This window comes from Poecilia reticulata, linkage group LG8 (genome assembly GCF_000633615.1).
Source record: "Poecilia reticulata strain Guanapo linkage group LG8, Guppy_female_1.0+MT, whole genome shotgun sequence".
Classification (NCBI taxonomy): Eukaryota; Metazoa; Chordata; class Actinopteri; order Cyprinodontiformes; family Poeciliidae; genus Poecilia; species Poecilia reticulata.
In genome coordinates, this window is record NC_024338.1 from 7,349,455 (window position 1) to 7,376,357 (window position 26,903).

The window sequence follows — 26,903 nt, forward strand, 5'->3', positions numbered from 1 at the left end:
AAAGAAAAGAAAAGTCAACCCAGGAGCAGTTTTCATCTTTAGAATAACAACATCAACCATTTTCTTCACGTTTGTGTAGCTGCAGCAGAAACAAACTTTTCCACCAAAAGTCAGGGTGATCAAAATCTGCATAGTCCATGCAGGTTTATGTCAGGTCACAGCAGGCTAATGGCTGAGTAGCTCTAAATCCTCAAACGTTCACAACAGCTAAAGCCTCCATAACAGAGCAGCAGGAGCCGGAGGAGCTGTTGCTGCGAGGCTAAAGGCCTGATGACTGACGTCAGCCGGTAGTGTGGGAAGCCCTGGAAACGGCTTAGAGCCGCTGCATGTTACACCAGGTATAGACACAGGTCGAGTTCAAGTCAACACTTGGTTTATTATGTACATAGTGAAATAATCCACACAATTCTGGTTAATGGGATTCAGTTAAAAGCTTGAGAATAAATCAGAATATCACATGTGAATTGAACCTGTGAAGACTTTGCAGAGAATATTGATTTATTTCCCTACTTTTCTTTATTTTAGCTTCAAAACATTGAGTTTGAACAGTGTTAGCCTAAAGTATAGCTGAATTTTGCAAGTAGGAATAACAGGCAGGCTTTTGGTTTACTAAAGGTGGGCGGATTGATACAAAAATATCAGTGATACCGAAACAGCCTGCATCAGTTCTGGATGGAGATTAGCATGGTAAAATGGATACTTTAGTTCCAGAATCCCTCTTGAAATTTTATCATATATTTTTGTATTATAGTTTCGCAAATTCCCAAAGCTACCCTAAAAAAGATTTTGTATTGATTTGCTCTCAAATGATAATTTTTCACACTTTGTTTCACTTAGTCGTTCTGTTGTTTCCGTCTATCACGTTAATATATTAAAGTATTTTGTACATGCCTTTAAACTTTCTCCATATTCTGTTCCAGGGTTTTATAAAAGTAATTCAAAGGGAAAACTACAGAAACAACTAAAGGTCAGACGTTTGAACTTAAATAATTAAAAGTATCGGCATCAGTATCAGTATCAGAATCGATATCTGTGATACTGGCTCAGTGTTTATCTGGTATCAGATACCAAAACTGCACACCTATATGATATTCTATGAATAACAAAAATATAAATAAATACCTAAATAGCGCAACACAGGTAAGCTTATGTTCTTCTTTCTTAAATTCATTCCTTGTTATTTCCCTGTTTGGCCAGAGGAGGCAGCCAAGAGCCCAGAAAGTTTTAAGGCTGCCCAAGTTTGGAAGAGTTTTATTGGGGCTTTAAGTTTATTTAAGTTGCGCAACCCTTCGCGTTCGCCATCCCGTTCCACTGTAACCCAGATTTGATGCCATCCAGACATTCATGGACATCCTACAAGTCTTTGAGCGACTTTGTTCTGACTGAAAAACTGTTTGTTTTGAGACTCCAGTCGTTCAGCTTGGATGAAGTTCAAGTTTCGGTGCAACATGTTGATCGAACACAGGTCGGTTGTTGGAATCGTATGTCCGTAGAGACTCAGGCAGCTTTAGTGAGAGCTGAAACAGCAACCGGTCGAACATCAAGTAAAACGCTCTGCTCTTTATTCTGTGTGAGGTCTGGTGCTGGCAAAGTCGACTGATCACCAAGAACTGATCACCCTGTCCAACTTTTCCCTTTCAGGTTAAAGTTCAGTGTCAAACTTTAGAATTAGGTGATCAAATTATTTCCTTCCTGGTTCTAAGAGGTTGATTTCTAAATAAATTCGGAGTCCTAAGGAATACACAGAATCCTCAGTGACTTCCCTCAGTGCAATGTACAGAGCTCTGTGCAAAAGAAAAGTACTGATGCTTACTGACATAATCTAATGTAATTCAACTTTCTCACATATTGTTACAAGACAAGGAGTCGGCCCCCAAATAAAACTCTGCTCACGGCCTCACACAACCTTGGAACGGCCCTGTCCAAGTGCCTGATGTCAGTCAGAAACAAACCACAACAACAGCAACCAAAAACAGAGTCATAAATCGACTTGCTCATCAGTCTTTGTCAGAGGGAGAGTCAGCAGATGCTGGGGGAACCGGATGGCCTCGCTGTTGCGGCGCATGTACGCATGGCCGCTGATCGGGTACCACATCTCGGTGAAGGTGAGGTTGGCCACGGTGATGGCGCAGCGGCCCAGGACCTTGAAGCCCGACTTGCGGTAGAAGGGGATGAGGAAGTCCTCGCACATCAGCATGGCTCGGCGCACATTGGGCAGGCAGCGCAGGTACTGCAGGTAGCGCCACATCAGAATGGGGCCTTTGCCCTGCTGCCTGAAGGTGCGATGGACCGCCAGGACGTGGATATGGACAGTGGAGCCGCAGGGCTTGTGGAGGGTCAGCGCATCCTGGAGGAGGACGGAGGAAAAGGGCAAAATTTTAGGGTGTTTTCACTTCTGATTGAAATTTTCAGCTGGTGCGGTTCGCTTTAACATTGCCCTGTGCCAAACAATCCAAACTAACTGAAAAACCTGTTTCCCTCCTCGCCTGCGGTGGCGCTGCACCAAGAATTACTAAAGGAGATGACACAAAAACCTCAGAAGAAGACATGAGTACAACTTCCTTCTTCATAAAATGTAAGCAAAACTGGAACAGCGTCAGATTTTAGCGGTTGTAGGTTTTCTTTTTTGTTTTTAGTAAAAGACTACGAACCATTTTTCCCGCTAGACTCTTGCATTTGTTTAAGTTGCATATACCCAGAATGCCCTGCGCTATGGTCTGCTTCCTGCTTTTGTTTGCTTGCGTTCACATATCCTTTCAAACCGCGCCTAAGAGTTCACTTTAATCTATACTAGACCTGGATATTTAAGCAGATCAGAGTTTGCTTCTTTGGTCCGCATGAGGCCAAAAAAAGCAAACAACAAACAAATCAGTCTTTGAAGACAAATGGACTAGAGTTCAGTTAAAGCAGACTAAACGTGACTGGTGTGAACGCACCATTAAAGCCAGTTTTAGCTTTAAGATAAGCTGAAGAAAGTTGACATTCTAGAATGAATCCCTTAACAAACCCTTCCTGCTAAAACTGCGAACACCACATCGGTCGCCCCCTATGATTTAGCCGCTCTGGGTGGTGAGCCATGTAATTATAAACCATAACGGGCTGGAGACCCAGAATGTCTTACTGAGGTGAGCCTGTCCTGGTCCCACAAAGATCCGATGATGAACGCCACCAGGCGGCCCTCTTCGAACCAGCCCATCGACAGCTCTGGACACAACGTGAGGAAATGACGCACTTCATCCAGGTGCAGCGGGCACTCCCCTGATACTGAGATGAAAGCTGGAAAAGACACGATCACGATTTAGCATGGATTTCAAAAATAGACAGTTCATTGTGCATAATATTTGAAAAGTAAGAATTTTATACAATTCTAAGGTTATGATGCCAGAATTGATTTTATGCAACTACAGAGGACACAACCATTGCAATTCCTATTCTATGGAAGACCAAAAGTGTCAGAAATGAATTCATGGATAAAATGTTAAATGAACAATTAACAATATTTTTATGTATTGTGATCATCTAAATTCTATTTGATTTTACTTGATAAAGACATCCATGGATTAAATACATATCTAAAAAAATATTTATATTTTAATGTTTAAAGAATTTAACATAACTGCATACATAATTAATTCAATGTAAAAAAAATACATAAAACAATGTTATTCACTGCTAAAAACACATGCAAGTATATCTTTTCTTTAATTGCTTATTGAATTTGCACATTTATTTGCCCTATTAATTGAAGTCGGTGGGCAGGGATAACTCTGGTATGGAGAAGGTAATTGGTCGACGGTTAACCAGTAAGGTGTGAGGGTTTATTTAAAACCAAAAAGACAGTTGGAATTATTTTTTAAAATAATTTATAGAAAATATTCTTTAAAAAAAAAAAAAAAGGCTTAAATAATTTTATTTACTTCAAAGATTTAGTATTGTTTCATAAAATACCCACAATTCTTTAAGAAATGAATTAATTAATTTAGTCATTCATTTATGCATTTTTCATATTTTATTACAAATAATCACATATAGAATAATTGAATTCCTAGAGTTTGTGGCCCTCCGYAGGGAGCCAGCCGGCCCACTTACCCTCCCTCTCGATTTCAAACACGCTGATCGCGTCCTGCGTGTTGAGCGGCCGCACCTCGCTGGCTGGTAGCGTGTGTCTCCGCTGGATACCGGGCGAAACTGAAGGTGAAGTCTGCATTGGCTTGATGAARGGCTGGGCGCCCACCACAGACATCATACGAGTCACAGCTCCTGTCCTCCAGAGGGATCAGAACTTTTCTATATTCTTTTTCCTCTTTCTTTTTTGTGCACGTGTGTGTGTGTTCCTGGTCTCCCCCACTCCCCGCTGCAGCAGGATCACCTCTGCGGGGGCCCTGCAAGGAGAAGTGGACGGTCAGCGTGTGTATTTATGGTGCAGCTCAGCCTGGATGATTCACGGGCTGATTTGCATTTGAATATTTGCGGAATGAATGAAAGTCATAAAAAAAAAAAAAATAAATTGGAGCCCTGCGTCATAAAAAAAAAATAAATAAATTGGAGCCCTGCAATTAATCGCGATTTGTTTTGGTCAGTTAAAGTGAGGGGACGATAATTACTTAATAACTGACTCCCAGTAAATCGCCGCACCTCCGGCCTATTTATAACAGCTGTGGGATTGACGTTTTAACATTTCTGCACTGCAATTAAAATATCTCGCAGGCAATAAACGCTTTTTTTTTTTTTTTTTACTGGTCCACATGTATGTCAGATTTATTGACTACAAACAGAACTTCCCCCAAAGCAACACAAAGGCCCTGCAGATACTTACCAGAGAGGAGAAAGGTGCGGAGGAATATCAGAGAAGGTTGTGAAGAGGTCTGCTTCTCCCCGAGTGTCTTTCCTGTTTGCGCGGACGTCTTTCTTCATTATGGGCTGATTATTACTATGAGTCACATGATGGAGGATTACAAAAGTTGTTTCCATAACTCGGCAGCATTAGATCCTTTATCTCCTCCCTGACAGAGCGCATAATGCTCTACAGGTGTCAGAGAAAACAATCGGCTTTTTAAAGATATATATAAGTGGTCACCTTCCTAAAATAATGACCAATAACTCATATTTTTGACTCACTGGCAAAAAGCAGAAAAAAATAAAAGAAAATGCATAATAATAATAATAATAACAATAACAACAACAACAACAACAATAATAATAATAATAATAATAATAATAATAATAATAATAATAATAATAATAATAATAATAATAATAATAATAATAATAATAATACAACATGATAATGAAAAAAAAAAATAACCTTGAGAATTGGTCAAGGTTTCATGTTTGCACCGACATTGTAAACTTGATAGACATGCCTTAATTTCAAAAAAGCAATAAAGAGCCTTACATATTCAATACTATGTAATAATGGTTATTAAAGTTATAGCAATATTATCAAAACATGTATTAGTTACTTTGATTCCATAGACTCAAGCAAAAATGTGGAATAAACCCATAGTGAACGTATTTGCTTCTGTCGTGTTTGTGCTTTCTGTAGCATTTCTCATATTATGTCTATGGACATTATGGTATTGTAGTTACCCCTTCCGGCAACAAGAGGGCAGAACCTAGAATTTGCAAAGGACAATATGACTAACGAGAAAAATATATAAATCTATTTAGAGACTAGATTCTATCTATATTATATAATGAGTATACAATAATTTATTATCACTGGAATAATAACATGTTTTTGAACACTAAATATAAACATAATCCTCAAGAATCCAAAATAACAGTCATGGTTTTACTTTTTCTTCGTTTTTGTGACGTCAGCGTTGCCTTTCCGCTCCTGCACGCAGCAGCAAACATGGCGGACGGCTAACACATTCGTTGTTTTAAAATAAGTCCTGGGTGGGGATTTTATCTTTAGGGCCACAAACAGTAACTCGTCCCGTGCTGAGTGTACCCGGAGGGCTGTCTGAACCTCGCCGCGGCCTGTATTTCTTTACTAAAGAAAGGTAAAACCAGCGATGCTTCCCTTGCTGCTGCTGTTGATGCTAACGCGGGTTTAGCTTCAGGTGCATGCTAATATGACCACCTGGGAGTTCTGAGTTTCTATAGAGTTTAAGTCCGTGGAGCTAATTCTTTTCAAAGTATATGTGTTATCGTATCTCCCCTGCATCGAGTCATACAGATATGTTATTTTAACTTAAGAAAGAGTCTTGGCTAACCTGTTAGCTGAGAGTGGCTAACTGCCACAAGACATTATCAATAAGTCAAACTAAGCAGTAGTACAGTGATATGTTTGCTTGGCGAGAATTTTGTTTTGCAATTCTTCATTGGAGMTACACGATGTTAAAGGCAGTCAGCCACGACGTGAAGAGATGTTTTAATTTTATGAATATGTATGTCCTTGAAACTCTCAACAATCTTGTATGAATGTTAAATCTTTTTCTCTGGCTRGAATAAATGTTTATTATTTTACTGTAATAGTTGATTTATGTAAAAACCAGAAGAGTGTTTTACATAAACTAGTCAAGAACGAGTCACAAAAAGGTATGTCAGAAATGACTAAAATGATCTAATTTCTTTCATTTAAAGTGCAAAATCGCTTATAATTCTTACTGCTGCTACAATATTATAAAATATCGAACGCTGTAAATATCTAAATATTTATATATAAATATATAAACATGTAATTTATTGATTTCATTTTTCAGTTTTATATGCAAACACAAGTTGTCTATATATCCTGCTAATTGATGCATTTATGGACCAGAAATGGTGGGAATTCTTTGTTTGAAAACATTTAGTGATTAGAAAAAAAGTCCTAGATTTTTGTTGCCATTTGACTTGCAGTTCAGAGACGGTTGAGGAACATTTGGATAATTCCCATCTGGCCTCTAAATCAGTTCACCTCAGGTCAAAAGGTCAAGCTTGTTACAGCAGAAAATATTTTTATTATTAAAAATAACCTTCTACCTCTGGTTGTTTGGCTTTTTAAAGCAAATATTCTGGTAAAATCCTGGAACGTAGTCATCCAACTTAGCTCAGGCTTGGATATAGAAGCACTTGAAAACATTAACGGATTGTTTGGTCTAATTGGCCTTGTGTAAATTAAATCCTAACAAAACAAAACAAAAAAATAGTTTTTTAGGCTTATTTGATTTGCTGTATCAGAAATTCTCTGTTTCCTAGAACCCAAAATGCTCACAAATCCAGCAAATGAAGCAAAAACAGCAGCTGCCACGTTATTAACAACACGTTAATAACGTCTACATACACGTTAACAACGTGTATGTAGATTTGCATTGTGAACTTTATTTTAAAAGATTTTTGCAACTAAGGTGAAGGAGACACACCGCAAAAATGGGGCGACGTTCCACCTCCTCCACCAAGAGTGGGAAGTTCATGAATCCCACCGACCAGGCTAGTAAGTATGAGGCTGTATACAAAGCCGCTGACCTGTTCAGCAACACCGGAACAACGTTTTTCCGTACCAGTAGGTTGATGTCGGTGCATTAACTGTAACTTTTTTTTCCTGCTTTCCACAGGAAAGGAGGCCAGGAAGAGGGAGTTAAAAAAGGTAAACGCACAACATTCGCTTAAATCTAGCAGGTGTTTTATTGAGTCGCTGACGTGGTGGATTCGTTTGGCAGAACAAGAAGCAGAGGATGATGGTGAGAGCAGCTGTGCTGAAGATGAAAGATCCCAGACAAATCATCAGAGACATGGAAAAGCTGGATGAGATGGGTGAGAGGAGGAATTTGTTGCAGTCAATATTGTTTCATACAGCTGAATCTATTTTTCTAATGCCTCTTTGACTTTTTCTTTTTCTTTTTTTAAAGAGTTCAACCCCGTTCAGCAGCCCTTGCTGAACGAGAAGGTGCTGAGGGACAAGCGGAAGAAGTTACGTGAGACGTTTGAACGCATCGTCCATCTGTACGAGAGGGAGAACCCTGAGACCTATAAGGAGCTTCGCAAACTGGAGCTGGAGTACGAGACCAAGCGAGGGCAGCTGGCTCTTTACTTCGACTCGGTCAAGGTGCGACCCAAACTCTGTTCACATTTCTGTCTGACACCTTTTCAACTTTATGGTGACGTTTTCCAAAAACAGCTTTTCGTGGGGTGATGAAAATCCAATCCAATCCATTCCAGCTCATTTAAAGTTGAGAATTATTCAGTCTCTGTATCCTGTGAGCTTCCTAACTTTAGATACGCTTTGTTTTCCAGAACGCAGAGTCAGTGGAAGTGGACAGCATTCCTCTACCCGACATGCCTCACGCCCCGTCCAACATCCACATCCAGGACATCCCGTTACCGAGGGCTCAGCCTCCGTCCATCCTCAAGAAGACCTCGGCTTTTGGGTGGGCTCCTTTWGTTGACGCTATCTGGAGAGCATCGTTTTGCTTCGTCAACGGGCAAAACAGAGATTCTCAGCTTTGATGGAAATTCGATGTGCTGGATTCAGTCAATCTGTTATACCAATTAGATGATAAGACAAGTTCACTTTGAAATCGACAACATACCGACAAGGAAGCAAAAATCAGACTTGGATTGTAACCAGGTAGATTTACTCAAGTTACTTATTGGAAAAAAATGTGACTTTTAGGAGTATTTTTTTTTTACTTGAGTCATTTTATTATGAAGTATTGCTACTCTTATTTCAGTAAAACCTCTGAGTAACTTCAGAGAACGTAGAACAAGCTTGTTTAAACCAAAAAATTCACCAGACAAACACCTGCAGTTTTTGTTAAAGTTTCATAAATTTTATATTGACAGAAACAGATTTGGAAAAATGTTACTTCCCCAAACTAGCGCTATGCTACAAAATTAATTGTTTCCATTCGGGTCCATAAAAATACCCAAATTTCCACATAATGTTGCCTTTTGGTCCGTCAGATCGTGTAATTTTTAAATATTAAATGATTGTTTTTATCAGTTACTCAGTGCTTGAGTAGCAGTTTTACCAAATACTTTTTTACTCTTACTTGAGTAAACATTTTGGATACTCTGTCTGACATCAGCACTCTAAACAAATCCAGAAAGAGTTTCTCTTCAAAATATATGGAATTTTAAAATGAAAAGCTATCATTGAGCCAAAATATACCAACAGAGACCATATCTCAAATTAACATCTATTTAAATAAAACGAGAGAAAAAAGGAAAATATTTTTAGAATTGATCAGGGATTAAAAATAAAAGCAAAGTGAAAAAAAACACACATTCTACAAGTACAAAACAGAAAATGTACATTGATTTATTTTACTAATGTGTAATTATTGATATTTGTAGCCCTTATTTCCATGATGAAGCCCATGCAAATAGGACCAGTAGGGGGCAGCATTACGCTAAGCCATCCTGCAGCCTGAACACTGTCAAAGCGATGGTTGTGTTTAAGGTGACTGATCAAATTTGACGTGTTAAATGCTTTGTTTTTCTCCTCGCAGAACTTTCTTTCAAAATTTGTTAAAGAAAGGAAGTCTTGTGAAGGAGTGGGAGCTTTTGTTGAAAAAAGATAAACAAAAACAATTATCGTAATTGCACTTAAAAAATTGATTCTCCAAAGCCTCGACTCAGTGGTGCTGAATATAAATGCTCATCTCACTTTTTAGGTTTTTATTTGCTTACGGAAAAACAAGTTTGACTTTTAATGTCGGAAATCTTCACACTGAACCACAAATATAAGTTATTTTAATTACATTAGAAGCACAATATTCAATCCCAAAACTATTCATGCCTCTTTCAGGTGTATATCAGGTTAAATTGTTAACTAACTTTACCAACACGTTTCTTCTGGTTGGAAGTAATTTGAATCTGTAAAGGGAGTTAAAGATTAGGTGACGTTCACACAGCAGGCGAATGTGACCCAAATCCGACTTTTTTCACAGCAGTCTGATTGGACCAATTCTGATCTTTTCACCTAAAAAACAAAATAGATTTGTCCCACTTTCACAAGTGTAGCTAAATATTATATCTGATTGTTTTCAAAGCGGGCTGCACAGTGGCGCAGTTGATAGAGCTGTTGCCTTGCAGCAAGAAGGTTCTGGGTACGATTCCCGGTCTTTCTGCATGGAGTTTGCATGTTCTCCCTGTGCCTGCGTGGGTTTTCTCCGGGTACTCCGGCTTCCTCCCACAGTCCAAAAACATGACTGTCAGGTTAATTGGTCTGTCTAAATTGCCCCTAGGTGTGAGTGTGTGTGTGCATGGTTGTGTGTCCTGTGTGTCTCTGTGTTGCCCTGCGACAGACTGGCGACCTGTCCAGGGTGAACCCCGCCCCCCGCCCGGAACGTTAGCTGGAGATGGGCACCAGCAACCCTCTCGACCCCACTGAGGGACAAGGGTGCAAGAAAATGGATGGATTTGCTTACGGTGTCTTCATGATGCCACAAACTGTTTCCAGCAGCAGTAATTCTGTTTTTCCCTGAATGTCTCAGCAAACCGACGACCGGTCCCGGACTGGCGTCAGTCCCCAGTCTCCCTCGATTACCCCCTGGGAAGAAACCACCCGGGCCCCCACCGGGGCCCCCGCCACCGCAGGTTCTGGCGCTGTACGGCATCCCGTCTCGACAAATCTACAGCGCCGAAACAGGTGACGCTCAAACTGTTTTCCTGACTCGCTAACCAAACCTAGCTTCTTCTCGCCGTGTTTCATCTCTCCATTTGTCCCCCCCCCCCMCCTCCCCAATCTGTCGGCGCAGACCTGTCCATCCCTGGGCTGGACCGGGACTCCGCCGGGGACCTGGGGCGAGACCGGGACAGCGGGAGTGACAGCGACAGGGACCGGGACGACGCGGACGACGACAGCGACTCAGAGGAAGACAGCGAGGAAGATGGAGACGAAGGTGCGGACGGTGACCGGGACGAGGACAGGAGCGAGAGACACGCCGGTGAGAGGCGCCGGAAATGTCCGACACGTTAGAGGGTCTCCTTCTCTCATTAACTTACTGCGTGGACGTCCGTCCCCTGCAGGTCGCAGTGTGCGTTTTGCAGATCTCGCAGCCGACGAGTCCCGGGATGGAAAGAGGAAGAAGAAGCGAGTGGTGAAGAAGACGAAGGCCATCACTCCCCTGCAGGCCATGATGTTACGGATGGCAGGTACCCTCAATCAGAGAATCACAATTACTAGTCTTGGGAATTCTGAATCGATTCAAAACGCTTAAAATTAGATTTTTTTTGTTAAATTATATTTTGAACAATTGTTTGATATTTATTTATTTAAGAAAAAGCCAGACAGCTAAGCTAACCTAAGCTAACCCAGCTTAAGTTACTGACTTTTATTCATCAGTTTAAATATAAATTGATGAATTTTGATGCAGTTTGTAACATTACAGAATTGGTTTAAATAAATGTTCTGTTTGTAAAATAAATAATAAATCATGAAGTCGCTCAGAGGACAAATCATAGAATTAGGCTGAATAGATCTGCCCTTATGGATCAGGCACATTGTCACCGAATCTTAATTTATTTTTCAGCATCGATGTAGATATTAATATCAAATCAGAGCATCTCTAATCGTTACTACATGTACTTGTTTTTTTTCTAACGTGAAAAGGTGCTGCATTCTGTTTGTTTCTTTATCTTCAGGTCAGTCCATTCCGGAGGAAGATGAGGAAGAGGAAGTAGAGGAGGAATACACGGACGAGTCGGATGGCTCCGACACTGAGGACCGGGGCCCGCCGGGGGACCCCCAGCCCCACATCATGCCCAACCAGCGCCTGCCCCCTCCTCCTGGGGCAGTGGGGCAGCAGGGACCTCCCCCCATGCAGGGCCCACCGATGACCGGGCCCCCTCCTCTAGGACCTCCGCCAGCTCCTCCAATGAGACCCCCCGGTCCGCCCTCTGGCCCGCCCCCGGCGCCACCTCCAGGTTGGTTTGGTTCACCAGAAGAAGCTCATTGTTGTTCAGAGTTCAGCCTGTAACCCAGAGGAAATACTCTACCTTTTCTAGGCGCCCCTCCGTTCTTGAGGCCCCCTGGTATGCCTGGAGGGATCCGGGGCCCGATGCCTCGTCTCCTGCCCCCCGGTCCCCCACCYGGCCGACCACCCGGCCCTCCTCCGGGCCCCCCGCCCAGTCTCCCTCCAGGCCCTCCGCCGCGTGGACCACCTCCCAGACTACCTCCCCCAGGACCACCAGGTAGGGGTTATGTGGAGGTATTCACACCTCTTAAACTTTACTTGAATAATAGAAGGAAAAGAAACCCGTTTTTCAATATTTCAGAAAAACAATATTTCAGAAAGAACTGAAAAAATGTTTTACTCTGATGGTTGTGAATAAAAATTGTGTTCTATTAGTTGCTTTCAACAGTGAGCCATGGTAACTCTGGAGGAGCTGCAGAGATTCACAGATTAGCTTTGTTAATCTGTAAACGAGTCTTAAAGCTGCAGTATTCAACTTTTATAAAAAATAAATGTTTTTTTACATATTAGTTAAAATTGTCACATTTTCCCGTCTGACAGTATAATATGAGACAGATAATGTGAAAAGATCAAGCTCCTTCACTTCCTCCCAAAAATAACCAAAAATAACCAATCAGAGCCTGGAGTGCTGTCAAACAATTAAGCATCATTAATAGGAATTTATTGTGACAATAATAAATCAAAAATCTTATAGCCAATTTTATTTTATGATTAACGCCCACACCAACTAACAAATTTAAAAATATGATGGGAAGAAGCAATAAATACATCTTGTCACTTTTATCGTTATCCCAAAATATCACAATAAAACTTTTAAAGCTCGCTCAGCCCTAGTGTGAATACTTTTACACGACACCTTGACCTGCCCACGTTTTCTGTACTTTTCTGTATTTGTTTTCATTAAACTCCCATGTTTTGTGCGTCTCTTCACTCAGGTATCCCCCCTCCTCCTCCGAGAGCCGGAGGCCCCCCTCGCCCCATGGCGCCCCCCCTCTCCATGTTTCCTCCGCCTCTCAACTCCAACGTGCTCAGCGCCCCTCCCAGCATCTTGCCGAGGCAGAAGGCCCCCGGCTCCGGCCAGGACGGCCCACAGAGCAGCATGCCGCCGCCAGCCATGCCCATGCGGCCCGGCGTCATGCAGATGCCGCCTCCGCCCGGCACGGCCAGCAGCCACCACCACACGGCCACCATCGAGAAAAGAGCCAACATCACCTCTGCGGCGGCCGGAGGGGCGGCGGGCGCAGGGGGCGCCACCATCTCTGCCAAGCCTCAAATCATCAACCCCAAGGCGGAGGTCACCCGCTTCGTGCCGACGGCGCTGCGGGTGCGTAGGGACACGAGCGGGTCAATGCGGGGGCCGTCGACGGGGCCCCTGGAGAAAGCGGGCGGGGTTGCGGCAGGACGGAGGGGAGACGACGGGATGGGAGGACAGTGGCAGAAACAGCAGGTGGCTGCTCCTATGGGGTTGGTCAACCCGTCGCAAGTGGGGTCTGTTCCTCAGCCCAGCATGAAGACTAAAGACCAGGTTTATGAAGCATTCATGAGAGAGATGGAGGGACTGCTGTAAGAGTCTACGAACTACAGAAAAGTTGTTTTTTTTTCTCTCGTTTGCTGTGCAGAGTTGTAGAAGTAGCTGTATTTAGAACATTCAGTAATATCATTTCTCTCATCGAAAGAAAAAAAACCTATTTGGGCTACAACTTTAGCATAATAAATTTGATCCTAAGTGTGTATTAAAACATTTCTATTGGTGGTTAACTGAACACTATGCTCTGCACGGCATTGTTTTGTTTGTTTTTATTTTTTAAGTCTGACATGTGCTTCTTTTCCAACAAGTTATTTGACCTCAGTGATGCAACTTTGTGTAATTGATTATTCTTTTTGTTTTTACGGTCGATCATCTAAATATGACGTGTGAAGCGGTTTGTCCTGCAGCCAAATAAAAATCGGTTCAAACATGTTTTGTCGTCATGTTGCTGCTGAAGAAGATGGAAGCATCGACCGGATGAAACTTCCTAAACTAATTCATTTTGTCGTTGTTTAAAGTGTAAAAAAACAACTATTGCTTAAAGCTTCGTGATATCGATAATGAAGTTGTCAGAAAAACTCCACTTCCCATCATGCTTTGGGTTCGCGTTTCCGCAGCTGCGCAGTTTAGACGGGAAGACACGTTGGGACGGGGAAGCATGGAGGACCGGAGTCCGGAGCAAAATACCGGTGTAAGGCCGGAGGAGTCTGGAAGCGACGATGATGAAGAACAGGTTAATACTGGAGGAAGTGAGGAGGCGGTGAAGACCTTCAAGGATCTGGTAGGTTTGTTTCCCCAGAGCCAATAAAAGGAGACACGTTAGCAACAAAGCGTTGTCGGATTTCGCATTAGCTAAGCGAAGCTAACGCATTGTGTAAACACTATTTTCTCAAATGAGACGTCCTTACTTTGTGTCAGTGTCTGAAATATGTCTAACTATTAAAAACGCCATAGCAGCCACCTTTTAAAACTTTTTTTTTTTTTTTTTTACCTCTGCAGGGCGTTACCGAGGTTCTCTGTGAAGCTTGTGATCAGTTGGGATGGAAGAGTCCAACCAAGATCCAGGTGGAAGCTATTCCAGTAGCACTTCAAGGTTTGATACAAGTTACTTTTCTCACTCTCGGTGCTAAATAGTTTGCAATGCTTTGAAGAGAAAACAAGTCAGGTGTACAGGACGCAATGGAGAAATGACGGATGGTTAGGGCAGAAGTTAGTAGTGTGTTGTTTTGAATGCTCAATGACAAATAGTTGGAAAATAAAGTAATTATAGCGATAAATAATATTGTGGTATAATAGTAGTGACATAATATTGCACACATTCTTAAAGATCAATAAACTTTAAATTCTAGTGAACATTTAACACTGGAACTGGAAGACACTTATAAAAAAATATCCCAAATGTATAAACAAACAACAAATTAAATGAATTAACAAGTCTCCGTAAGTTGTCCTTAAAAAATGGCTAGTTGAGACCAAAGCACCAGACTGAATATGTTTGAGATCCATTTTATGATAGAGAAAAGAGAAAAACACTACATTATGCAAATGGAAATTATTGAGCTCGTTTTAATTTTTGCGATATGCCTGATCATAACCGTTGAACTTGTTCCTATTTTGTCACTTAGTTGGATTATTATCGATACACTGCATGACTGCCCAACACAAAATAGTGCATGTTTGCCAGTTTTTCCAAGTTCTCGCTTTCTTCCAGAAATGCAGATCTGCAAAGTGTGGTGTGCGTTTAAATTCGGCACTCCCTGAGTAAATATTTTGTAGAAGCACCTTTAATTTATAGACCTGCAGTTTTTTGGGGGGGCACATCTTTTTTCTAGCTTAGCCAATTCCTTTAGTTTCAAAGTGGGTGTAGAGTGTCTGCGAACTGTTTTCTAATCTTTTCCCACAAATGGATTTTGATCTGAACTTGGACTAGGCCGTTCTAACACACAAACATGCTTTGGCTTTAAACCTTTCATTCCACTGTTGATATTTTCAAGCATAGATGTAAAATCCAACAGCCAATGAGTCGTGTTGATCCTCCTGAAACCGCAGGCAGAGATGTCATCGGCTTGGCAGAGACAGGTTCGGGTAAGACCGGTGCGTTCGCTCTGCCCATCCTCCAGTCTCTGCTGGCTTCACCTCAGCGGCTCCACACCCTGGTCCTCACCCCCACCAGAGAGCTGGCCTTCCAGATCTCTGAGCAGTTTGAGGCTCTGGGCTCCAGCATTGGGGTCAAATGTGGTACGTGTCCATGAAACATTACCTGGTTTGTTGTTGGGGATGGAAACACTTTAAAAAAATTTTAAATTAATTTTCAACTCGTCTCACATCTGTTGCAGCTGTGATTGTTGGAGGAATCGACATGATGTCCCAGTCGTTGGTGTTGGCAAAAAAGCCACATGTTGTTATTGGTAAGAGAATAATTATTAGGGATGCAAGTTATCGACTTAATGAGTTAATCTAAAGTTGATGAATCGTATCAATCGACTGATTAACTGATAAGCAGCCATTTTCTTAAAAGCCCGAGTTTTCTTTTGTATCAAGAGGGCATATCGTCTTTCATAACTTTCTTATGTGGAGTTAAAAAATAAAACATAAAAACAAAAACGCATAATTATCTTTAAGCATTTTTTGTGTCAGCTGTGTTAAATTTTGACTGAATAAACAGAAAATTGTGAGTTTCTCACATTACTAAGCATAAAAAGCCCTCAGAATCAACCGTGTTTATTAACAATATGTTTTTTTATGCTTCTTGTTCTCGGTTTCGTAGCGAATCAGTAAACTTTGTTGATAAGTGGATGCTGCTCCGTCATGCAGCTCTGCGCTATTAAGGTTTAAGAAGGTTTGAGAAGGTTTAAGAACGTTAATAATTCATAACAGAACCGCTTGAAGTGCATTTTTAATCTCATTACGGACTCCGTTTGGACCGTTTGTCTTATGAGATGCGTCCGCCATCTTCAATTCTGTATCATCACCCAGCGGCGCCCTCTGCTGGATGGCGGTGAAACTACCACACCAAAAGAAGTACTAAACGGGCTTTATTAGTTAATTGAATGGAACAAATTTTAATCTATTAAACCATTGATCCACAATTAATAGTTGGTCGATTCATTGTTTTGCGTCCCTACTGTTATGTTTTTTTTTTTGCAGAGATGTTATCAAAAAGTACGTTAGCCATCAAGAAAAGAATAAACTTTGTACATGTAAAAATTAACAATTAAATATATATCCTTTTTTTTTTTTTTTTTAGCCACTCCTGGTCGGCTGATCGACCACCTGGAGAACACAAAGGGCTTCTCCCTGCGAGCTCTGAAGTTCCTGGTCATGGACGAAGCAGACCGGATTCTCAATATGGACTTTGAGACTGAGGTGGGTCCGGACAGGACGGACTGGTATTCGCTCTCCTTTAACCTATTCGCATTTTTAACGCTACTTCAACAAACTTAAATGAAATAAAAGGAAACAAATCCTCAATAAGTAATTTGTGACTACAGCTGTCCTTCTGTTGGCATGGTTTTTATTTATTTATTTTTTTTGCGTGATCAAGCTTACTCGCGTGCGACTTTAATTGCATTTCTTATTTATTGTCGTAAATTGTGTTTTTACGACATTAGCGACAGAGTTTTGCACACATTTGTAATGGAAGCTTATTCTGGCTTGCAACTCTGTTTTGATGGTTTTGTGATCCTCAATATCGCAGCGTTTTCAAGAGACTTTGTCATTTTTGACCTTTCACAGTCAGTTCAATTGAAATTTTTTGGCCCATTTTTGCCTGAAGAAAAGATGCTGCCCGATAATTATGCACACCTTGATGTAGGGTGTTCACCTCCTCAGGCCATATTCTCTCTCATTGCACAAGCCTCTTTTCCATTCTAGTTGTACTAGAAGAAACATCAATATTCCGCTAATCTGAAAAAAAAAAAAAAAACAGTTTCGCAAGTGCCATCAAATAAGAACCACAATTAAAATCACACGTGGATAACTATGTCCATGCTGCGCCGTGATCCTCCAACTGCTTCCTGTCATCTTTCTTTGTGGTTTCCGTCAGTTGACTCGTGTGATTACAATTTTGCAAAATTTCTACACGTTCATAAAACCATCTCATCCTAGTGCAAAACCTTTTTTTCTTTTTTTGTTATTAAATTGCCGTGTTTCCACTAAGCGTATTTATTTTCAAAATCTGAAATTTCACAATCGTACGGTGGGTAGAAACGCAGCACCAACCGACACACAACACCAGAGCGGCGAGCGTCGACGTCACTTCGGCTCATTTCAACACAGAATCTGTTCACCTGTAACGCCTGTGTTTGAGTTTTGCTTTTGTTTTTCCAGGTGGACAAGATCCTGAAAGTCATTCCCAGAGACAGACGTACCTTCCTGTTCTCGGCCACCATGACCAAAAAAGTATTCACGCACACCTCTGCGTTTTTCTATAAACTCCCCACGTTGTAATACTTGTTGGTCCAGCTCAGATGTTGCGTTGCGTTGACTTACAGGTCCAGAAGCTCCAAAGAGCAGCTCTGAAGGATCCTGTAAAGTGCGCCGTATCCACAAAGTACTCCACAGTAGACAAGCTGCAGCAGTACTACGTCTTTATTCCATCCAAGTACAAGGTAGGAAGTGGTTTGATCTGATCTCGAGCGAGTTTCCTTTGTTTTATTTTCTCTGTCGGCGCGTTTTAAATTGCCAGTTGTGTTGCAGGACTGTTACCTCGTGTCCATCCTGAACGAGCTGGCCGGGAACTCCTTCATGATTTTCTGTAGCACTTGTAACAACGCCCAGCGGGTGGCGCTCATGTTGAGGAACCTGGGCATCACCGCCATCCCTCTTCACGGACAGATGAGTCAGGTAGCTCTCGCTTTTTTCCTTTAAATCGTTAAGCTGAAAAATGATAAAATACCAGACTCTGAAACGAAACAACCGCTCCGCTTCGGTCAGAATAAACGTCTCGGCGCGCTCAACAAGTTCAAGTCCAAGTCGCGCTCCGTTCTCCTGGCAACGGATGTGGCGTCCAGAGGCCTGGACATCCCGCACGTCGACTGCGTCATCAACTACGACATCCCTACGCATTCAAAGGTAGGACGGGGCTTTATGTCGTCGTAAATATTTTATTTAATTTCTCCGATAAAGTGGTGACGGTGAATCCATCTGTTCTCCCAGGACTACATCCACAGAGTGGGGCGAACAGCCAGAGCGGGGCGGTCTGGGAAATCCATCACTTTTGTCACACAGTAATAAAAAGATTTCATTTGATCATTTTTACATTGCATTCTAATTGCTTTTTTTTAATTGTTATTATTAATCTTGCCATCTCTGATCCTGAAGGTATGATGTGGAGCTTTTCCAGCGGATCGAAAGTTTGATCGGGAAGAAGCTGCCGGCGTTTCCCACACAAGAGGAGGAAGTGATGATGCTGGTGGAGAGAGTGAGCGAGGCTCAGAGATTTGCCCGGCTGGTAAGTCGCCTTTGGACGATGCTCGACGTTCTCTGTTGTGGTTTGGCCAAAAATAATTATAAATCATTGTAAAATTAGCAAATTAGCTTAAAACTTCCAAGATGGGACACCACCTGCTTATCAGGAAAATAAAAGCCAAATAGTTCAGCCTCCAAAAATACCTACCTGCTCAACTACTAAGTAAAAGATAAAAGAATATTGCAAACTAATAAAACTATCAAAAAGTGAAAAATATGCAAATAAAAATAGACAAATGAAATGATGTGACAGTTGAGAACAAACATTGACTGTTGAGAAATTGGGTTTATTTATGAAAAATTAAGATTAGTTTGCAGCAGAATATTCTGTGGATTCTTCACTCAATAACACCAAAAATATGTTGGAATACAACATGAAATAACCCACAGAATGATAAATAGTAATATCACACTCCAGTATGGATGTGTATGATTAAAGACCAATGTTTGCTTTCAAGAGTTTTAGAAATAAGGCCAGAATAACTTAATCTAATTAAGGTAAATCAAGAACAGCAAGTAGTATTTGTTTGAAATGGCCAGCTAACAATTAAAACGGAAGGAAAAATAAAACATTAATTTTAGAAAGTAATTTTTGATTAAATAGTTAGCTGAATTAGAAGTCAATATATTCTTGGTTAATTACTTCTTAATCTATAAGTCGCTGTAATTTTGGATCTGATTTAGTATTATTTGATAATAGGATTAAAACAGACATAAATTAGCGTTTTATTGTTTTAAACAATCAATTTTAGGTCCAACGTGAACTTAAAGCACCAGAAATAAAAGTATTAATATTGTGCTAATCCTGGCCGTTCAAGTAGAGAAAAGCTGTGTCTTGGAATACTGGGGCTAGCGTTAGCCTCAGTAGCATCTAGCTTTTATCTTTAGCTTAGCATTACGCTAAGATAACGGACTATTTTATCTGGCTCAGAGAGAAGAGAGGAAAGGAGAAGGGACTAAGGTCACATTACTTGATTAAAATGACTTCTTATCAGTCAATAGTCGTATTAAACTGTTTAATAACGTTTTAAAACCCAAACAGTTTGAAGGTATAAAATCCTCCAAAACCAATCACAGTGAAACTCAATCTTTTATTGTGTAAGCTAACTTTTTGTTTCAAGGCTTGAACAATTCCAGAACACATAAAATTTTATTTATTTTTTTATGGTACACCTTTCAAATTGGTGACTGAAAATTATATTAACCAATATTTCATCAAGCAGCAAAAAAAGGGAAGTTCTTTCCCCTTAGCTCTTTCTTAATAACTGCTTTTAAGCAAATAGGCAACATTCTGGGTAACCAGAAATAAACTTCCAGTGGGGAAAAAAATCCAAACTGTGGTGAACCACAGGAGAAAAAAAAAGAACTCATCATCAGGAATCACTTTCATCTCTGGCTCTATCAGATTTTATATGTTTGAAGATTTTTTGTCAGTCAGACAATTTATCTGCATGGAAATCCTGAACAGAAACGCCTGCTGAATTACATCACACACTCAAGAATGGAGACGTAATTAAAAAAACAAAAAAAAAACAGATTTCTGTTTTTTTTCCCTAAAGTTTCTTATTGGTTTAAGATGGCACTCTTGCGTTATTGGTGATGGGTGAAAATAACGTGCCAATGTTTTTTTTGGGAACAAGTCTGGAGTGATTTGTGATGAAACCGATGGCTACTCTCGTTCAGGAAATGAAGGAACAGGGAGAGAAACGGAGGAGGCCCAAAGGTGGAGACGGAGACGGGGACGAGGACGACACGGAACAGGCGAGCGGAGTGAGGAAGAAAGTCAAGGGAGGGCCGGGCGGAGGGAAGAAGAGGGGCGGTGCAGCCTGGAGAGGAGGACGCTGAAGCGGGAAACCAAGCAGTAAAATGTACATAACCACAACACAAAATGCCTCTCCGCTCTCTGATGTAAACTTTACTATCATGACGGCTTGTTTTCCACACTTCGCTTTGCGAGCCGACGACTATTTAATGGCACAATAAGTGCTCTCTTTTGTCCATGTAGGACTTTTTTTTTTTCTTTCCCATTTGTAATAAAACTTTGCTGTAAAATCTCAAGCGTTCTCATTGGTGTTATGTCGGAATTCAGATGTCGCTGTCGGTCAGAGAGGAGGAGGAATGACTGGGATTTAAACCTCTAAGGGAGGAAAGACTCATGGTTATTAATATTTTAAATTGTATTTTTCTGAAAAAAGTATTATGAGTATTAATTATCAAAATATATTGCACTACAACGTAATAGAGCTTGTGTGATATGGATTTTACTAATTATTGTAGGTCTTCTAAATAAAAAGATGAGAAAACTAGCGTCTGTTCCTCCTGAGCTGTCAACAAAAATAACTTTCGAGTGAAGCAATTGGCATTTCGAAAATAAATTTGCTTAATGGAAACATTTGATAAAAACTTTGGCCCCAGGATGGGGTGTTTGCTTTTGACTTTTTTAAATTTATTTTTTAAAATCTCTATCAAAATTGGTTTATTTCACAAAACTGCGATGAAATTTGTTTTTCCTCACCACACAAGTCACATGATCAACAAATGGATGTTGCTCAAACAGGAAGTAGTTGGAGGATCATGGCCAGGTATGTTTTTTAATTTATCTTGTGAACAAACTTGTATCTGATTTTAATAGTTTGTTTATTTTTTTTTACATTAGCGGAATGTAAAAAAAACATTTTTGGATTGGAAACTCGGCTATTGTGCTTGTAAAGCCTTTTATTAATGTGCTGCAATGTTTCAGTTTGGAAAAATATAATTATATGGAATTTAAATATTTTCCAGACGTTGATGAAAACAGAGTATGGAAAGAAGAGCATGTTTAGATTTTATTCAGTCATCCATCCATCAACCATGCATTTGTTCATTCCTCTGCTGGTCCATCCACCTGTCGATCCTTTTTTTGTCCATTTGTCCATCGTCACACTTTCATCCTTTCATCCATTTGTCCATCCATCAACACCGATCTGAAAAAGTATGGCTTTAAATACATAAAAATCCTGATAACTGCAACTCCTGCAGCCGATTAAAAATCATATTTTGTTTATTATGAAATATAGATAATGTGGTTACTCAGGTGGCTGTTTGGGGGAAACGATATGCTCAGGGTCGAGGGACTTGCTTGGGGCGCGCGTCACGCTCGAACCGCCTCTGGAGCAAAAACAAAACAAAAAAACAGTCGTAAGAGGTTTTATATATTTATTGCATTTATTCCCACCAAATTAAAGAATTGTGTCTTAATAGCCAATAGTAGATGAAGAGAAACACAGCAACCTGAAACCCAATTGTTTCTAAGCTACATGCAGTGGGCGTGCGCGGTACCTAGATATTTTTGTGTTAGATTTTAAAGGGACACACAGCAGTGCCACGACAAAAAAAAAAAGTTCAATTTTGTCCATATTTAAGAATGCGATGAAAACGACTTTATCTTGCAATTTTGCGCCTGTTTTTCATTCCGTACAGAGCTTCCCTCTATGTGGGCGCGTTGATCTGGGTGATGTGGATCTAGGTGCGCTCGGGTCCATCGTAGGCGGGAGCAGCAGCAGTGGTCAAGTCTGCTCGGGTTTGGAGGGGGGCTCCCACTTCAGAGGCAGCGCTCTGAGCCTGTGGTGCGCACTCACATGCCTGCATCTCGGCGGTGTGGAGCTGTTTGCTGCTGCTGCTGCCGCCGCATACGAGGGGACGTCGAGCCGACCGCTGATTCGCTGACAAACACCAGGTAAGTTGCCTGTGTGGCGCGCGGGGCAGGTTAAGGGGATGATGGAGCGCGTGGGGAACAGACCATCACGACCAACCGGGTCTCCAGCAGAGAGAGGAGCTGCTTCGAGAAACTTCATCGTGTTACTGTTAATTGTGTGAGTGAGTTCAAAGTCACATTTTGAGCGGCTCCAGTTAAAACATAGACCCGCTTTGACTATTTAATTGTTAACGAGGTAACATTGATAACAATGTAACGGCGCTTCACTTATCTTTCGGTAATTGACATAACAGTTTATAAATGGCTGAACATTACAAAAATGTCCGAACTGCGTATATGCTGTTTAATTCGCTAATATCCGAATAGTTCACTTTTAAAAACACATTTCATCCACCGTGTAATGGCACATTTCTGTACCCCGTTCTGCTTCAGCTAGTTATAGCTGTGGCGCAGGTTTTTTGGTCTATCTTTCTGTTTGCTGCAGATAGATATTGATCCAATGCATGCGAGCAGCAACTTTTATTAGCCGAATGACGGCATTACGGGCCGAAGGGGGTAATTTACAGCGCAGTGAAGTCCTCATACAGGAGGAGGAGAGGAGAGGAGAGGGGCTGGATATGTGTGCCATTCACGACGCCACTGCTTCCCGTATGATCTAATGCGTAAGCGTGGAGCCTACGCAGTATGCGCATTACTGCTGGGCAGGACAATCCACTAACAAACCTCAGCCTCAGACCAAAACTTGGCATAAAGGAAAGTTTGTGCTCGTTCATCTGGATTTTTTGACCGGACTAAGCTGCATTCCTTGCTTCGTTCTCTGAATCTGGTGGCATTACACCAGGGAGAAGGACAGGGCTGCTCACATGGAGGATGTTTGATGCCTAATTTGCCAATTTAGATCAGGATCTCAAGTAGTTAGAGGGCGGTTATTTATTCCAAAATGAGTCAACCAACATGCAAAGCAAAACAGTTCTCTCTCTGTGAGAGAGAAATAGGTCTGCTAAGAGACCAACGTGAAGAAATGGAAACAGATTAGAGATGCACCGATCAGAGATTTTGTGCTGCCCTGCCGATGCCGATTTTTGTTGGTTGGCTCTTCTTTTGCTTTAGGAAATCAAAATAATAATAAAAATAATTAAGCATCTGGCTAATATATTATTAAACAGCGTTGACAATAACATGTAGATGAAAAATGAAATTACTTTCTCAGACAATAATCCAAAGTTACTCCAGAGTTGACTCTCTCAGCAAAATCTATAAATGAAGTAAAATCCTGCAGCTTATAGAGGAGAGTTATAAATTAATAAAATTAAAGAACTACCAAATATCTCTTACTATTTTACCAGTAAGATTACAACATTTTTTTTGCATGCAATATGCACCATATTAAAATATATTTTGTGTGTTGTTTTCATTTCAATCATTTCAAAGTAAGTACTCGTCGATGTCTGAGTTAATATTTGAGATGGAAAAACGTTCAGATTTGCTCTCATGTTAGATTGTCATTTGTTTACCTTAGAAGCAGAGATGAGAGATCACTCTGTGTGCGAGTTAGAGAGAGAGAGCAGTCAGTGTTACACAGCTCCGCAGTTAAACTGGGATTTACAAATACTTTAAAACAAAGAAAAAAGGTTTCAAGAGTTAACATTTTAAACCAACTTCAGCATCTTATGTTATTGTTTTGAACAACTAGTACAATGCTAACTTGGTAGCAAGATAAATAGCAATGCTAACCCTGACCGGCAGGGATAGCATTGCTAACTTCAGTCTCTGTGTGTTTCCTGTAGACCACGATAAAACAAAACATCATAGAAATTCAAAGGAGATGAAAAAAAGTGATTAGTCCTACAGCATCATAGATCTTTCACTATGGTTTACAATTTGAATTAAGTGCTTTTCCATATATCCATCTCATCACAAGCCAGGTCCTCTCAAAATGTCAGTAGAGTTCATCAAAAATATTTACATTTATGTGTGTGATGGCAGGAAAGAAAGGTCTTTTATCTGCTATGCCTTTTAGACATCAGTTAGCATGTAAAAAATGCTTTATAGTTGTTATGTAGCCCTTGTGATCTAAAGATGCTATCTGCAAATTGGGCTTAGAATATAAGATTCATAAGTTTATTTTAAGACTTTTTACACCTATTCTCAAAGGGAACCAATAATTGTGAATGGTAAAAATAAATGGGATTTATTTAACTTCCTACCTCCCGCCCCTCTGCCCTGTACAGGTGTCTACATCGCACTGGTAAATCCCAGGGAAGATGTCTCATCGAAGTGGGCAAGAGGACCCGGAGCGGTACCTGTTTGTCGACCGGGCCGTGGTGTACAACCCGGCCACGCAGGCCGACTGGACGGCCAAGAAGCTGGTGTGGGTCCCCTCTGAGCGCCATGGCTTTGAGGCGGCCAGTATCCGGGAGGAGCGGGGAGAGGAGGTGCTGGTGGAGCTGGCGGAGAACGGTAAGAAGGTGGTGATCAACAAGGACGACATCCAGAAGATGAACCCGCCCAAGTTCAGCAAGGTGGAGGACATGGCGGAGCTCACCTGCCTGAATGAGGCGTCAGTGCTGCACAACCTGAAGGACCGCTACTACTCTGGACTGATATATGTGAGTGTTCAGGCCTGAAGCCTTCTGCAAATTGTGATTTTCAGAAAACTCTCTATAGACTGTTATCTATATTAATAAGTAACAATCCAGTTATTGTTGTGTGGAATTTGATCATTTTTGACCATCTGTGTTTTGCACTCTTGTTGATTTGGAAAATGGTGTTTGAAAAAGTAGTTTTTAGTTTCTTCTGGTCACCCTCCTCGTATAAATACGTCACAAAGCATGGAAGATCCTGGCCAAGCAGAAAAACTGCTTGCCAACAATGACTACCAGTGGTTTTACTTTCAAATTGTCAGCATAACGCGCTAAATCTTAAATGTAGGTGGAATATATAAAATATGTTTGGCTACTAATTGTGTACCATGGCAGCTAGACAACAAGATCCAGTGGTATCACATTTCACATCTTTGCAAAAGGTTTTAGTCAGATTAAAAAGAAAAATGGCGAGGGAGAGGGAAGTAAGCCAGTTATGCTAACTTGACTTTGACAAACTTAATATGTAGATGTGCTGTGGAATTTGGTGTTTCAGGTCAGTAGAAAACAAAATGATGTGTGCTCTCTTACGCATCTTTTAGTTTTCCAAATGAGCTAATCTACCACTAACAGACTGAATGCTCTGCTCTTTGTGTGGGAAATATTTGCGTGTTTTTTGGTTTTGAATCCTGATACGCTTGAACAGAATAATACTATGAATAAAGAAGAATATGAGTGATTTTGAGTTGTTTTTACACAGTTTTTCTGTGTTATTTTCCATTTACTGTGGCGCACTGCACTGAATTAAAAATACCTACATCTCCAGGTTTCCTTTTGTAACAGAGTTGTCGGTAAAAGAATTGACCTTTTGCCCTCCAGCGGACATAAACAATAACACCCAACGTGTCTTTATATACTGCTACTTTCCTTTAGCTGGTGTGTAACCTTCACTACAGAGTGACCTCTTCTATAACCACTGAGTCTGTTTGTCTTTTACTCACTTCTGCTGGCTTGTTTAGTTTAGAGCACAAACAAAAAATCGCATGACCTTGTCACAAAATGAACGAGAAAACTGTGGATTGTTCCTTCTCCTTATTATCTTCCAAATATTTCAAGTTAACAAAAATAGGGCAATTTTCTGATAGCAGATGGGATTTTTAAAATTGTTGTACATGAATCTGGAAAATCACAAATCTTTTTCAAATGTAATTCTGGATGCATGGCCTTGGAAAAGTATTCATAAGCTTTAAACTTGTCACCACAAATCACATTTATACCAACCTCATTTTTTCTAACTTAAATAAAAACAATGTGTTGAGCATAATTTCTATCTTTCTAAGATGGGTCTGAATCTGAGCGAAACAGGATTGAAATGTTCACAGTTAAAGTTTCTTCTGTTTTTAACACGGGTTTGTCCCCATGATCTAATTCCAGCGGAGCTGCAGCTCCTCTGTGATGCCGACCCATTTAATGGCTCGTTTTCCATGAATAGAATGTGGGCTATCACTTCAGAGACTCCGACTCGGCCAACGCAAGGCAGACTTATCAGTTGTCCTTCTGCAAGACAAAACATCACCGCTGATTCCCTACAGAAGCCAGCAGCTATTAGGATGCTTCTATGCCAAATTGCAAGGAAAAAAAACATATACAAAAAAAAAGTCAGGAATTTCCAGTAGTTTGTGAATGATCCCATCTGGTTTAGATTTGATCTCATTCCAGCA

At 40.8% G+C, this 26,903-nt stretch overlaps 4 protein-coding genes across 14 annotated transcripts in view; 3 read left to right on the top strand and 1 right to left on the bottom strand.

The window, feature by feature from the left end:
- Positions 1-356: 356 nt before the first annotated feature.
- Positions 357-4,902, bottom strand: LOC103468403 (serotonin N-acetyltransferase-like). The gene is made up of 4 exons (XM_008415465.1): positions 4,817-4,902; positions 4,090-4,382; positions 3,122-3,276; positions 357-2,347 (listed from the first exon to the last, which is right to left on the bottom strand). Exons 2-4 carry the CDS (start codon positions 4,244-4,246, stop codon positions 1,979-1,981), a joined length of 681 nt encoding a protein of 226 aa, XP_008413687.1. The 5' UTR covers positions 4,247-4,382; positions 4,817-4,902; the 3' UTR covers positions 357-1,978.
- A 928-nt stretch (positions 4,903-5,830) lies between these two features.
- Positions 5,831-13,869, top strand: wbp11 (WW domain binding protein 11). Of its 3 annotated transcripts, none has more exons than XM_008415467.2 (12): positions 5,831-6,008; positions 7,323-7,423; positions 7,545-7,576; positions 7,650-7,743; positions 7,839-8,035; positions 8,224-8,357; positions 10,428-10,582; positions 10,692-10,880; positions 10,963-11,088; positions 11,578-11,859; positions 11,941-12,126; positions 12,845-13,476. In XM_008415467.2, exons 2-12 carry the CDS (start codon positions 7,360-7,362, stop codon positions 13,474-13,476), a joined length of 2,091 nt encoding a protein of 696 aa, XP_008413689.1. In that variant the 5' UTR covers positions 5,831-6,008; positions 7,323-7,359. The 3 variants fall into 3 exon arrangements, with proteins under 3 accessions (XP_008413689.1, XP_008413688.1, XP_017161754.1); XM_008415466.2 differs by having other exon boundaries at positions 7,338-7,423; XM_017306265.1 differs by lacking the exon at positions 5,831-6,008 and having other exon boundaries at positions 7,360-7,423; positions 12,845-13,869.
- Positions 13,870-14,014: 145 nt separating this feature from the next.
- Positions 14,015-20,964, top strand: ddx47 (DEAD (Asp-Glu-Ala-Asp) box polypeptide 47). The gene is made up of 12 exons (XM_008415469.2): positions 14,015-14,218; positions 14,437-14,530; positions 15,487-15,675; positions 15,774-15,845; positions 16,685-16,803; positions 17,767-17,838; positions 17,931-18,047; positions 18,136-18,282; positions 18,373-18,510; positions 18,595-18,665; positions 18,760-18,889; positions 20,590-20,964. The coding sequence occupies exons 1-12, from the start codon at positions 14,030-14,032 to the stop codon at positions 20,749-20,751; spliced, it is 1,500 nt and encodes a 499-aa protein (XP_008413691.1). The 5' UTR covers positions 14,015-14,029; the 3' UTR covers positions 20,752-20,964.
- A 1,472-nt stretch (positions 20,965-22,436) lies between these two features.
- LOC103468406 (myosin-10) overlaps positions 22,437-26,903 on the top strand; it is a 64,750-nt gene continuing 60,283 nt past the window's right edge. For 6 of the 9 annotated variants that reach the window (XM_008415470.2, XM_008415471.2, XM_008415472.2 and 3 more), the window contains exons 1-2: positions 22,437-22,621; positions 24,832-25,209. In XM_008415470.2, the coding sequence (XP_008413692.1) occupies positions 24,865-25,209 (345 nt within the window). In that variant the 5' untranslated portion in view covers positions 22,437-22,621; positions 24,832-24,864. The remainder of the gene's footprint in view (positions 22,622-24,831; positions 25,210-26,903) is intronic. The other 3 variants (XM_008415475.2, XM_008415476.2, XM_017306264.1) reach the window with 1 other exon arrangement.

Coding starts and splice junctions, on each gene's coding strand:
- ddx47 (XM_008415469.2), top strand. CDS start 14,030: ATGCTTTGGGTTCGCGTTTCCGCAGCTGCGCAGTTTAGACGGGAAGAC. Junction 14,531..15,486: donor TATTCCAGTAGCACTTCAAG/GTTTGATACAAG, acceptor CTGAAACCGCAG/GCAGAGATGTCATCGGCTTG. Junction 15,676..15,773: donor CAGCATTGGGGTCAAATGTG/GTACGTGTCCAT, acceptor CATCTGTTGCAG/CTGTGATTGTTGGAGGAATC.